This window comes from Equus przewalskii, chromosome 24 (assembly GCF_037783145.1).
Source record: "Equus przewalskii isolate Varuska chromosome 24, EquPr2, whole genome shotgun sequence".
In the NCBI taxonomy this organism is placed as follows: Eukaryota; Metazoa; Chordata; class Mammalia; order Perissodactyla; family Equidae; genus Equus; species Equus przewalskii.
In genome coordinates, this window is record NC_091854.1 from 23,248,265 (window position 1) to 23,262,006 (window position 13,742).

At 31.9% G+C, this 13,742-nt stretch overlaps 1 protein-coding gene across 1 annotated transcript in view; it reads left to right on the forward strand.

Annotated features, from left to right (window-relative positions):
• LRRIQ3 (leucine rich repeats and IQ motif containing 3) overlaps positions 1 to 13,742 on the forward strand; it is a 204,388-nt gene that overhangs the window by 11,136 nt on the left and 179,510 nt on the right. Inside the window, exons 2-3 of the mRNA XM_070592138.1 lie at positions 7,614 to 7,862; positions 11,585 to 11,908. Coding sequence (XP_070448239.1) covers positions 7,614 to 7,862; positions 11,585 to 11,908 — 573 coding nt within the window. The remainder of the gene's footprint in view (positions 1 to 7,613; positions 7,863 to 11,584; positions 11,909 to 13,742) is intronic.

Here is a 13,742-nt window from a genome sequence, read left to right on the forward strand (position 1 = left end):
TTATTTAGAATGTGTTGTTTGATCTCCATGTATTTTGGGATTTTTCTAGCTATCTTTTTCTTTTTGATATCAGTTTATTTCCACTGTGGTCTGAGACAGCACTGTATGCTTTCTATTCTTTTAAATTTGTTAAGGTATGTTTTATGGCCCAGAATATGGTCTGTCTTGGTGAATATTCCATGTGAGCTTGAGAAGAAATGTGTAATCTATTTTTGAGTGTAGTTACAGACAGATGTCAATTATCCAGTTGACTGGTAGTGCTATGGATTTCAACTGTGTTCTTTCTCATTTTTGCCTGCCAGATCTATCCATTTCTGATAGAGGGGTGTTGAAGATTCCAACTATAGTAGTAAATTTATCTATTTCTTCTTTCCAGTTCTCTCAGTTTCGCCTCACGTATTTTGATGCTGTGTTTAGGCACATGTACATTAAGGATTGTTGTGTCTTCTTGTAGAATTGTCTCTTTATCATTATGTAATGCCCCTCTTTATTCCTGATAATTTTCCTTGCTCTGAAGTCTACTCTGAAATATTATAGCTTCTCCAGCTTTCTTTGGCTGAGTGTTAGTATGGTATATCTTTCTCCATCACTTTACTTTTTTGTTTTTTTACTTCTTTTTTTTAATGTGTCCTACAGAAGAATGAATATTTTTAATAAAAGATTAATTCCCATACCAAAAAGTCACCCTTTTAAAATGTACAATTCAGTGAAAAATATTTTTAAATAAAAACAACTTGGTTGTCTATCAACACCTTTTTATGTTGTTAACTGTATTCTACAATATAAGTTTTAATACTTTCATAGTATTACATTGACTGTAATGCAATACTTTAGTTAATTTCACTTTTTAAGAAATTTAGGATGTGTCATGTTTTTGCTAGTATATACCATATTTAAATGAATATTTTTGTAACTATCTTTTTTTCATATCTGTCTTTATTTCTCTTATTATACATTCTTTTTTAGAGGTATAACTGACATGTTACATTATATTAGTTTTGGGTGTACAATTCTCTTTCAGTATTTGTATATATTGCAAAATGATCACCACAATAAGTCTAGTTAAAATCCGTCACCATACTTAGTTACAAAATTTCTTTCTTGTGATGGGAACTTTTAAAATCTACTTTCAGCAACTTTCAAATATGCAATACAGTATTATTAACTATAGTCACCATGCTGTACCTTACCTCCCCATGACCTATTTATTTTATAACTGGAAATTTGTGCCTCTTTACCTTCTTCACCCATTTTCCAACCCACTACTCCCTGTCTCTGGCAACCACCAGTCTGTTGTCTGTATCTATTAGCTTTTTTTCTTTTTTTTTTTAAGATTCCACATATAAGTGAGATCATACAGTATTCGTCTTTCTTTGTCTGACTTATTTCACTTAGCATAATGCCCTCAAGGTTCATCCATGTTGTTGCAAATGGCAAGATTCCTTCTTTTCTATGACTGAATAATATTCCATTGTATATGTATATATATATACTGCATCTTCTTTATCTATGACTGAATAATATTCCATTGTATATATATATATATACTGCATCTTTATCCATTCATCCATTGGTGGACACTTAGGTTGCTTCCATGTCTTGGCTGTTGTGAATAATGCTGCTAGGATACATCTTCAAGATAATTATTTCTTTCCTTTGGATATATATTCAGACAAGGGATTGCTAGATCATATGGTAGTTCCATTTTTAACTTTTGGGGAACCTCCATACTCTTTTCCATAGTGGCTGCACCAATTTACATTCTCCCCAACAATGCACAAGTGTTCTCTCTTCTCCACAACTTTGCCAATGCTTACTTCTTCTCTTTTTGATAATTGCCAGTTCTAACAGTTGTGAGATGATGTCTTGTGGTTTTGATTTGCATTTCTCTAATGATTAGTGATGTTGAGCACATTTCCATATATGTGTTGGTCATTTGTTTGTCTTCTTTGGAAAAATGTCTGTTCAGTTCCTTTGTCTATTTTTTGGTCAGATTATTGTTATCATTTTTTGCTACTGATTTGTATTAGTTCCTTTTACATTTTGGATATTAACCCCTTAGATATATGATTTGCAAATATTTTCTCCCATTCCCTAGGTTGCCTCTTCATTCTGTTGGCTGTTTCTTTTGCTGTGCAGAAGGCTTTTAGTTTGATGTAGTCCCAATTGTTGATTTTTGCTTTTGTTGCATGTGTTTTTGGTGTCATATACAAAATATCATTGCCAAGATCAATGTCAAGGAGCTTTTTCCCTAGGAGTTTTCTTCTAGTTTTATGGTTTCACATCTTACATTTAAGCCTTTAATCCATTTAGAGTTAATTTTTGTGAGTGGTGTGGATAGTGGTGCAATTTCATTCTTTTGCATGTCAATATCCAATTTTCTCAACATTTATTGAAGATACTGTCCTTTCCCTGTTGAGTGTTCTTTGTTCCCTTGTCAAGTACTAGTTGATCATACATGGATTGGTTTATTTCTGGGCTGTCAATTCTTTTGCATTTGTCTTTGTACCTGTTTTTATGCCAGTACCATACTTTTTCAATTTGTATAGCTTTATAATATGTTTTGAAATCAGGAAGTGTGAGACCACCAGTTTTGTTCTTCTTTCTCAGGATTTCTTTGCCTATTTGGGTTTTTTTGTGGTTGCATATGAATTTTAGGATTGTTTTTCCTTTTTCTGTGAAAAATGCTGTTGGAATTTTGATAGGGATTGCATTGAATCTATAGATGGCTTTGGGTAGTATTGACATTTTAAGAATATTAACTATTTCAATCCATGAACACAGGTTATATTTCCGTTTATTTGAGTATTCTTCAATTTCTTTCATAAATCTCTCAATTTTCAGTGTGCAGACCTTGCACCTCCTTGATTAAATTTATTGCTAAGTATTTTATTCTTTCTAATTGTAATGGGAGTCTCTTCTTTATTTCTTTTTCAGATAGTTCATTGTTAGTATACATAAAATGAAACTGACTTTTGTATTTCCATTTTGTATCTTGCAACTTTACTGAATATATTAGGTCTAACAGTTTTTTGATGGAGTCTTTAGGATTTTCTATATATAAGATCATGTCATCTGTAAACGAAGACAATATTATTTCTTCTTTTCTTATTTGAACGCCTTTTATTTCTTTTTCTTGCCTGATTGCTCTAGCTAGGACTTCCAGTATTATGTTGAATAGGAGTGGTGAGAGTGGGCACCTTTGTCTTTTTCCTGATTTTAGAGGAAAAGCTTTCAACCTTTTACCATTGAGATGATGTTAGTTGTAGGCTTGTCAAATATGGCCTTTGATATGTTGAATTACATTCCTTTTATTCCCACTTTGTTTAGAGTTTTTACCATTTAAGGATGTTGAATTTTGTCAAATGTCTTTTCTGCATCTATTGAGATGATCATATGATTTTTGTTTTTCAGTCCATTAATGAGATGTTTCACATTCATTGATTTGTGTTGTTGAACCACCCTTACATCCCAGGGATAAATTCCACTTGATTATTGTGTATGATTCTTTTAATGTGCTGTTGAATTTGATTTGCTAGAATTTTGTTGAGAATTTTTGCATGTATATTCATCAGGGGTATGACTTGTAATTTTCTTTTCTTTAGCGTCCTTATCTGGCTTTGGTATCAGGGTAATGCTGGCCTTGTAAAATAAGTTTGGAAGTATTCTCTCCTTTTCAGATTTTTGGAACAGTTTGAGACAGATTGGTATGTATTCTTCTTTAAATGTTTGGTAGAATTTGTCAGTGAAGCCATCTGGTCCTGGACTTTTCTTCAATGGGAAGCTTTTGATTACTGATTCAGTCTCCTTACTAGTAGTTGGTGTATTCCGATTTTCTGTTTCTTCATGATTAAGTCTCAGCAAATTTCATGTTTCTAGGGGTTTATCCATTTCCTCTAGGTTGTCCAATTTGTTGGGGTAGAATTGTTCCTAGTATTCTCTTTGACCCTTTGTATTTGAATGGTGTCAGTTGTAATGTCCCTTGTTTGCTTTCTAATTTTATTTATTTGAGTCCTCTCTTTTTTTTCTTGTTAATTCTAGCTAAAGGTTTGCCAGTTTTGTTTATCCTTTCAAAAACAAACCCTTAGTTTTGTTGATCTTTTCTTGTTTTTTATTCTTTATTTCATTTTTTCTTGTCTGATCTTTGTTATTTACTTCCTTCTGCTAACTTGGCTTTAGTTTGTTCTTGTTTCTTTTGTTCCTGGAGTGTAAAGTTAGGTTATTTGAGATTTTGTTTTGATGTAGTCATTTATTGCTGTAAAATTCCCTCTTTGAACTGCTTTTACTGTATCCCATAAGTTTTGGTATGTTATGTTTCCATTTTTGTTTGTTCCAAGTTCTTTGTTTTATTTCCCTTTTAATTTCTTCTATGACCCATTAGTTATTCAAGAGTAGAAGTCTTTTAAACTTTTATTCCCCAAAGTTTGCTGTCTTTCTAAGGAAAGGAAGTGATAGGCAGCTACATCTATGAAACAAATATTTATTGAAATCTGATTCAGTTCTAGGTCTCATGATAAACTATGAAAAATATATAGCTAACTACATAGTAAGTGTGGTATTCTCAGGGTGCATGTAAATTAGTTGGAAAGAAAACAATTAGATTATATGACATATAAATATATAATTACTAAATTGGGAATGTAAGCATAAAACTGGAATCTAAATGATTAAGAATCAGCTACGCAATGATTTCCTGAAGAGAGTTATACCAAGAGAGAGAAGTAAGTATGACATCCTTAGACAGCAGAGTTCAGCATATTTCATTAACTAAGAAGGCACTGTTATTAATTGTTTAGAGTTTTAATTGTTGAGTTAATTAAAAATTATTCCAACTTTCCCATTTTTCTTTACAACATGTTAATTTAATTGTTTTCATGCAATTTGCTTTTAAACATAAAAGAATCAGGCAATGTAGAGTTTTTTAAAATTCTGTAGCTATGAAACTTTAAAGTTCTCTCATCACTCTAGTATTTAATTCTTAAAGAGGATTTTTTTCCCCATTATTGGCATATTTTTGATTAAAGCTAGGAAGTAGTTGTCCCAAATGAATAAGAAGACATTCAATGAAGTAACATTATGAAGATTATCTCAGATTTGGATTTGTGTGACCTAATAAGTTTTTCTTCCTCAGACTATATGTCTTATTTGTAAGCAAAGTTCCCAAGTGAGGCAATAATGCTGATCACACCAACTCCCTCACTAGGAGTTATAAAGAAAAAAAAACTATACATATTTAAGCATTTTGGGGAAGAGAACTATGTTATCTTATGAGACTGGTTAAAACAATATCAGTTAAATTCACAGAGCTAGTAACAAGATTGTTCAATTTCTAGCTACAGTTAGAATGCTTCACTAAGTGCAAAAGCTTTCATTTAGTCAAATTATCTAGTGTGTCTGATATCATAAAGGGAAATAGAAAAAAATTTACTTTTGAATAATACCAGTAGTAGGTCACTGACATCATGTTCAATTGACGTATGGATAGTATTAATCCAGAAAACTTTAAAATAAAATATTTTAATTTCTTGTTGATGAGTTTGTAGACATTATAACTATATTTAGTTGATAGCACTATTTAGAATCTCTGAAAATAAATGCTAGGAAGAAGATTACATCTTCTATGGAAAATATAAAAGTAAACTATTAGAGATGGAATAATCAGTTGAGAAATGGATCCTTGAAATAAAAGATTTTATTTATTTTATATAATTTTATATATATCTTCTTTTGATATATATATAAATATTTTACATATATAAATATATACTTATGTACCAATGCAGTAATGAGAGATATAAAGTCAGCTTCAGCTTTATGTGAAGAAATGGGATCTCTGCTACCATGTTGATGTGTGTTGGTTATCCAAAGATTTTGTTATGAGTTTATGAGCTAAAAAACTTTAATTTTAGTTAATAATAGTGCATTAAGATTCCATCATAAATTGTAACAAATATTACACTAATGCAAGATGTGAAGTGTGGAGTGGGGTATTAGGGAGTATATTGGAACTCTGTGTACTGTCCACTCAATTTCTATGTAAAACTAACACAGCTCCATAAAATAAAGTCTATTAATCTTAAAAAAGTCATTTGACTATTAAAAAAAAGGGAAAAAATATTTGTTTGGTATATTACTTTCACCTTACAGATTTCTTGCAGAATTGTTATTGACTTCAAAAATTGAATTTAAGAGCTGAAACTTTTGAGCACTCCATTGTCTGTCTTGAAACATCATGATTTATGCCCTAGATATGGTCTCTTATAAGCCCTTGTTATAAACTGGCATTAGACTATGTTAGACCAAAATGGAAAAGTTGGTCTTTGAAAGCAGAACCTGAGGAAAGACTTCTTAAAGACTTCTAAATAAAGAGTCTTAAAGTTGAGATGCATTCTGGACATTGCCCTTCATTTCAGAACCTACAGAGTTTATTGAGTTTGTAAGGGTTTATTCATCTCTATTTATTCCATGTCTGGCTCCCTCTGTTTGGAAGACTGGTTTACTTGTAGTTTAGGCTTGTCTTTCTCGGTGTCCGTGAATTACCTAGGTGCATGCTAAATTACAGATTCCTTGGCCCTCAGCCCAGAGACTGTGTTAATGTAGTTATGATGTGGGCCCAGGAATCTGTCTTTTGATTAATTCCTTTGGTGATACCTAGAGTTTGAGGTATAATTCTAGAGGATTATAGTTTTAGGCCTTGGCTAGGATATAAAAAGTAACCATTATATTGAAAGAGTGCAAGGGTTTATCTGGATTTTCACATTTATTCTTATTTGGATTGTGATCTACCTCCACATGGTAGAAATAGTCTCCCAACCGGGAAAGTGGTTAATCTTACCAAATGCCTTCAGATAGGCCACTTGCTAAACTATCACTAGGTGACTGCCTTTTATGAAGCCAGAATTGCCCACAGTTAAGGAAAATTTTGTAATTTAATTTTAATTTATAATAAAATACTATATAAAATTATGTAAAAAAGATTTTATCCTGAAATTTTAGATAAACTTAGAGTTCAAAACCATTAGACTTCTCTATCTTATTTGCCTAATTGAATTGGACATAAAAATAAATGATGTAATTGCAAATTGTCTTTTTAAGGAATAAATGTTTATAATAGTTGAAGCACTTTATTACACCTTAATTTCGTTTAGCTGCATTTTTCAGCCTCTTCCACAAAGATTATCACTCTCCTGACTTGCAGGTTCATCATTCAGTGCATTTCTTTCCTTAACAGAATCTTTTAAATAAAATTATTGTACAAAGTATGGTATGGTATAGTTTTCTTTGTTTTAGTTGTCTTACCTAGAGGTGATGTTTTTATCTCAGTTATTTCACTGAATTCCATGTTCTCTAAGTATTCTAGAAAAAGGAAGTTTTTGTTCTTATTGATATTAGTTCATTGTTGAGGGCAGTGGTGCATTTTTGAGTTGTAGTTATATAAATGTTAGACATTTAAGATGTTTTGGGTTAGAAGGTTTTATGGGAATTAGATTTTTATTTTAACTTTTCTATCCATTTTTATCTCACTATCTGTTAGCAAATATTTTTTGTTTTCAGATGGAGTTATTTTGTTGAAGTTAAAAAACCGTTTGAAAGCAATTTCCCATTTTTCCTAGATGTTTCACGGAACAATTACAGAAGAGCTAACCAATCATGAAGAATGGAGTCACTATAATGAAAACGTGATACAAGATCACAAAGATTTTGTTTTTGTGAAGTTCAGTGGCCTTCATTTAAAATCTATGGAAAATTTGCAATCTTGTATCTCTCTTAGAGTATGCATCTTTTCAAACAATTTTATTACAGATATTCGTCCACTTAAGAGTTGTATAAAATTAGTCAAACTTGATCTCCATGGCAACCAGGTAAGCAATAGCCATTTCAGATATTTTCAGATAAATGAAATTGATATGTAATAAGCACTTATGTAACTATTCACAATATTTCTTGCAGAATAGTCTTTTATATAAAACATAAATAAAAATATATAATGTGTATAAATACAAAATTTAAAATATAAGCAAACATTGTAAATTAAAAATATATAAAGAAGCATTGTGTGATTTGGTTTATTTTACTTCTTAAATCCATAGTCTAGATTAAGAATACTTTTTGACTGCTTAATTCTTTTTTTAATGACATATAATTGACATACATTATATTAAATTCAGGTGTACAATATAATAATTTGATATTTGTGCATGTTGCAAAATGATCAACACAATAAGTCCAGTTAACATCCATCACCACACAGTTACAATTTATTTTTAACATGATGAGTACTTATAAGATCTACTCTTTTAGCAACTTTCAAACATACACTTCAGTATTATTAACTGTAGTCACCATGCTGTACATTACATCTCCTGGACTTATTTTTCTTATAACTGGAAGTTTGTACCTTTTGACCACTTTTACCCATTTCACTCACCCCTGCCTCTCACAACCATCGGTCTGTTCTCTGTATCTCTAAGTTCTATTTTTAAAAATTTTTTTAGATTCCACAAGGTCCATCTATGTTGTCACAAATGGAAAGATGCCATTCTTTTTTGTGACTGAATAGTATTCCATTGTGTGTGTGTGTGTGTGTGTGTATGTGTATGAATAACACTATTTCTTTATCCTTTTATCTACTGATGGACTACTTAAGTTGTTTCTGTGTCTTGATGATTGTAAATAATGGTGCAGTGAACATGGGGGTTCATATATTTTTTTAAGTTAGTGTTTTTGTTTCCTTTGGATAAATACCCAGGAGGAGAATTGCTAGATCATATGGTAGTTCTATTTTTGAATTTTTTGGGGAAGCTCTATACTGTTTTCCATAGTGGTTGCACCAATTTACATTCCCACCAACAGTGCACAAGGGTTCCCTTTTCTCAACATCCTTTCCAACACTTATTTCTTGCCTTTTGGATAACAGCCATTCTAACAGGTGTGAGGTTATATCTCATTGTAGTTTTGATTTGCATTTTCCTGATGAGTAGTAATGTTGAGCATCTTTTCATATATGTGTTGGCCTTCTGTATGTCCTCTTTGGAAAACTGTCTACTTGGATCCTCTGTCCATTTTTTAATTGGATTGTTTGTTTTTCTGCTATTGAGTTGTGTCAGTTCTTTATATCTTTTGGATGTTATCAGATATACGATTTGCAAAAATTTTCTCCCATTTGACTGGTTGCCTTTTCATTATGTTGATAGTTTCCTTTGATGTTGTCAGGGAGTGGGAAATTCCCCCCCTTACGTCTTTCTTGTGTTGTTATGGCTGGACTAATAATAAAATTGACACGAGCAGATTAACAGTAGAAAAACCCACTTTTATATGTACATATTGGAGATGAAACAGAAGTGATACTCCAATGGTGAATAAAGTAGGCAATATATCTATCTTTTACACAAAGAAACAATAAATTCATGAGGAATGATAGGACAAGGAAACTTAGGTTTGGGGTATGTAATAAGAGAGATATTTATACAGTTTAGGCTTGACATAGTAAATTAGCAAAGTTTGTTTATATAGGTTTTCTTGGGCCTGAATTCCCTAGTTCTGGTGAAAGGATGCAGGGAGAATACCTTTTACAGGGGGGTTTATTTCCTGGTTTCAGGGAGAACCAAGAGAGAAAGGTGAGAATGCCTTTTTTTTTTTTTTTTTTTTTGCATTGGCTGCTTCTCAAGTAAGTGTAATTCAAAATAATCAGTATACCATTGTGGAATATTTTGGGGTGGCTTGCCCTGGGCCCCAACACTGTGCAGAAGCTTTTTATTTTGATGTAGTCCCACTAGTTTGTTTTTGCTGTTGTTGCCTTTGCTTGTTGTGTGAAATCCAGAAAGTCAGCACAAATACTGATGTCAAGGAGCTTACTGCCTATGTTTTCTTCTGGGAGTTTTATAGTTTCAGGTCTTATGTTCAAGTCTTTAATCCATTTTGAGTTAATTTTTGTATGTGGTGTAAGATAGTAGTCCAGCTTTATTAGTTTGCATGTTGCTGTCCATTTTTCTCAACACCATTTACTGAAGACACTGTCATTTCCCCATTGTTTATTCTTAGAATATTTGTCATAAATTGACCATATATGCGTGGGTTCATTTCTCATTCTCTATTCTGGTCCATTGATCTATGTGTCTGCCTTTATGCCAATACCATACTGTTTGATTGCTATAGCTTTGAAATATAGTTTGAAATTGGGGAGCATGATGCCTCCAGCTTTGTTTCCTCTCAAGATTGCTTTGGCTATTTGGATTTCATATAAATTTTGGGATTGTTTTTCTGTTTCTGTGAAAAATGCCATTGGAATTTTGATAGAGATTGCATTGAATCTGTAGATTGCTTTGGGTAGTATAGACACTTTAACAATACTAATTCTCCAAATCTGTGAGTATTTAATATCTTCCCATTTATTTGTCTTCAATTTCTTTCATCAATCTCTTACAGTTTTCAGTGTACAGATCTTTTGCATACTTGTTTAAATTTGTTCCTAGGGTTTTATTTTATTTTATTTTTATTTATTTATTTTTTTGAGGAAGATTAGCCCTGAGCTAGTATCTGTGCCCATCTTTCTCTATTTTATATGTGGGACGCTGTCTACAGCGTGGCTTGATAAGCTGTGTGTAGGTCCGTGTGCAGGATCTGACCTGGTGAACCCTGGGCCACCAAAGCAGAGCATGCAAACCCAACTGCTATGCCACCAGACTGGCCCCATATTTTAGTTTTTTGATACACTTGTAAATGGGATTGTTTTCTTAATTTCTCTTTCTGATAGTTTGTTATTAGTGTATTAAAATGCAACAGATTTTTATGTATTGATTTTGTATCCTGCAAGTTTACTGAGTTTGTTTATTAGTTCTGCTAGTTTTTTGGTGGACTCAGTCCTTAGGGTTTTCTGTATATAATACCATGTCATCTAGAAATGGTGACAGTTTTACTTCTTCCTTTCTAATTTGGATGGTTTTTATTTCTTTTTCTTGACTACTTGCTTTGGCTAGGACTTCTAATACTATGTTGAATAAAAGTAGCAAGAATGGGCATCTTTGTCTTCTTCCTGATCTTAGAGGAAAAGCATTCATTTAGCTTTTGACTGTTGAGTATGATGTTACCTGTGGGCTTGTTATATACAGCCTTTATTATGGTGAGGTACATTACTTGGATACCCATTTTTTGAAAGTTTTTATCCTAAATGGATATTGAATCATATCATATGCTTTTTCTGTATCTATTGAAATGATCATATGATTTTCATCATTCATTTTGTTAATGTGGTATATCACATTGATTGATTTGACTCCTTAATTCTTCATGTAAAGAAAGTATTTTAGAAAAGTTTAAAGAGTCAGCCTATTCCAAATTAATTTTTACTGAATGAAGTATATTTGTTTATTCATTTAATTGCACTAATAATCATAGCTTATTCCTGATGCCCAGTGTATTTTGTTTTTACTCCAATCATTTGGATAATTAGAAATTCTGTTTTGCTTATTAGTGGGAAATTTGCTGAAAATAGTGAATTTTAGATGTTTGATGCTTTTCCATTTTCCATGCAATTTATAGAAAATGAATATTTGTATTTAAAGTATTATTGTTAATAATATTTCAGATAAAAAGTCTACCAGATACCAAATTTTGGAGTGGATTGAAGAACCTAAAACTCCTCTATCTTCATGACAATGGTTTTGCAAAGTTAAAGAATGTATGTGTGTTATCAGCCTGTCCAAGCCTCCTTGCCCTCACCATGTTTGATTGTCCAGTAAGCCTTAAAAAAGGATATAGACATGTTCTTGTCAACAGTATGTGGCCTCTCAAAGCACTGGATCATCATGTGATTTCTGATGAAGAAATAATTCAGAACTGGCATCTTCCTGAACGATTCAGAACATACAACTGTCGACTTTTCTTTAATTTCTGCCCTGCTTTGAAAAAGGTAATTGGCTTCATTTTAAATAAATTTATAGAAGTGAAATTTTAACTTCTAAGTTCTATACCCAAATTATATAGATTAATATTTCACATCATGATCATTTATATAAAATAAACTAGTGAATATATTAGTATTGTCTTATATCTGAAAACTTAAAAAAGCTTGTGTGTCTACTGCATAAAAATTGTTGAGCAAAGAAGTATTAAATTGTAGAGAAACAAATATTTGGGTTTTTTGTTTTTGGTCTTCATTGTTTTAATAGCTTTAAGGAAGTATAGCTTACATATTATGAAATTCACCCATATTACATGTATGATTCAATTATTTTACTAAATTAACAGTGCTGTATGACCATCTCCGCAATCCAATATTAGCAATTTCCACCACTCTAAAAGTTTTCCCTGTTCCCATTTGCAGTTAATCTTTACTTCCTCCCCCTAGTCTTGAGTAACCATTGATTTGTTTTCTCTCTATAAAAGTTGCTTTTTTAAACATTTTATATAAATGGAATCATACAATAGGTAGTCTTTTGCATCTACATTCTTTCACTTAGTGTGATGTGGTTGAGGCTGCCTCCTGTTGCAGCAAGTATCAGTAGTTTGTTCCATTTTCTTTTTTCTTGGCTAAGGAATATTTGCCCTGAGCTTATATCTGTTGCCAATCTTCTTCTATTTTATATGTGAGCTGCCATCATAGCATGGCCACTGATAGATGAGTGGTGTAGGTCTGTGCCCAGGAACTGAACCCAGGCCACTGACGTGGATCCTGCCAAACTTAACCACTAGGCCACGGAGGCTGACCCAGTAGTTTATTCCTTTTGATTGCTCAATAATATTCCATTATATGTATATACTACATTGTATTTGTCCATTCACCAGTTGATGGACATTTGGATTATTTCCACTTTTTGCTATTATGAATAATGCTGCTATGAACAAATACTTACGTATCTTTGTGTAGACGTATGTTTTCATTTTTCTTCGCTAGATTCTTAGGAATGCAATTACTGGGATGTTTGGTAAGTTTATGTTTAACTTTTTAGGAAACTTAATTGCTTTCTAAAAAGTGGAAACCATTAATTAATGGGGGTTCCAGTTTTTCTGCATCATGGTAAATGCTTAGTATTTTTTTTATTTTGCACTGTAGACATTCTACAAGGTCTGAGGTGGTATTTCATTGTGGTTTTAATTTTTATTTCTCTGAGTGATGGTGATAGGCATCGTTTCATCTGCTTATAAAATATGTATATATCTTCTTTGGTCAAATGTCTATACAAATTTTCTTGCCCATTTTAAAAGTGGGTTGTTTGACTTACTGAGTTGTAAGAGTAGATATCTGGATTTAAGTCCTTTATCAGATATTTGAATTGTAAATATTTTCTCCCAGATTCTAGCTTGTCTTTTCATTTTCTTAATGGTTTCTTTTAAGGGAGAAAAGTTTTCAGTTTTATGAAGTCCAATTTACAAATGCTATTCTTTTATTAATCGTGCTTTTGGTGTTGTATCTAAGAACTCTACTTAATTCCAGGTCATAAAATTTTTCTTCTATATTTTCTTATAGAATTTTAATAATTTTAGCTCTGAAATTTATATCTGTGTTTCATCTTGAATGAATTTTTATGTATGATGTGAAATAAGGGTCGAAGTTCACTTTTTGTATGTGGATATTCAATTATATCAGCCCCTTTGTTGAAAAGATTATTCTTTCCCCAGTGAATTATCTTGCTATCTTTGTCAAAAATCAATTGGCCATAAATGTAAGAGTTTATTTCTGGACTCTCAATTATATCCCAAAGGTGTATATATCTATCCTTATGCCAGTAACACACAGTCTTTGA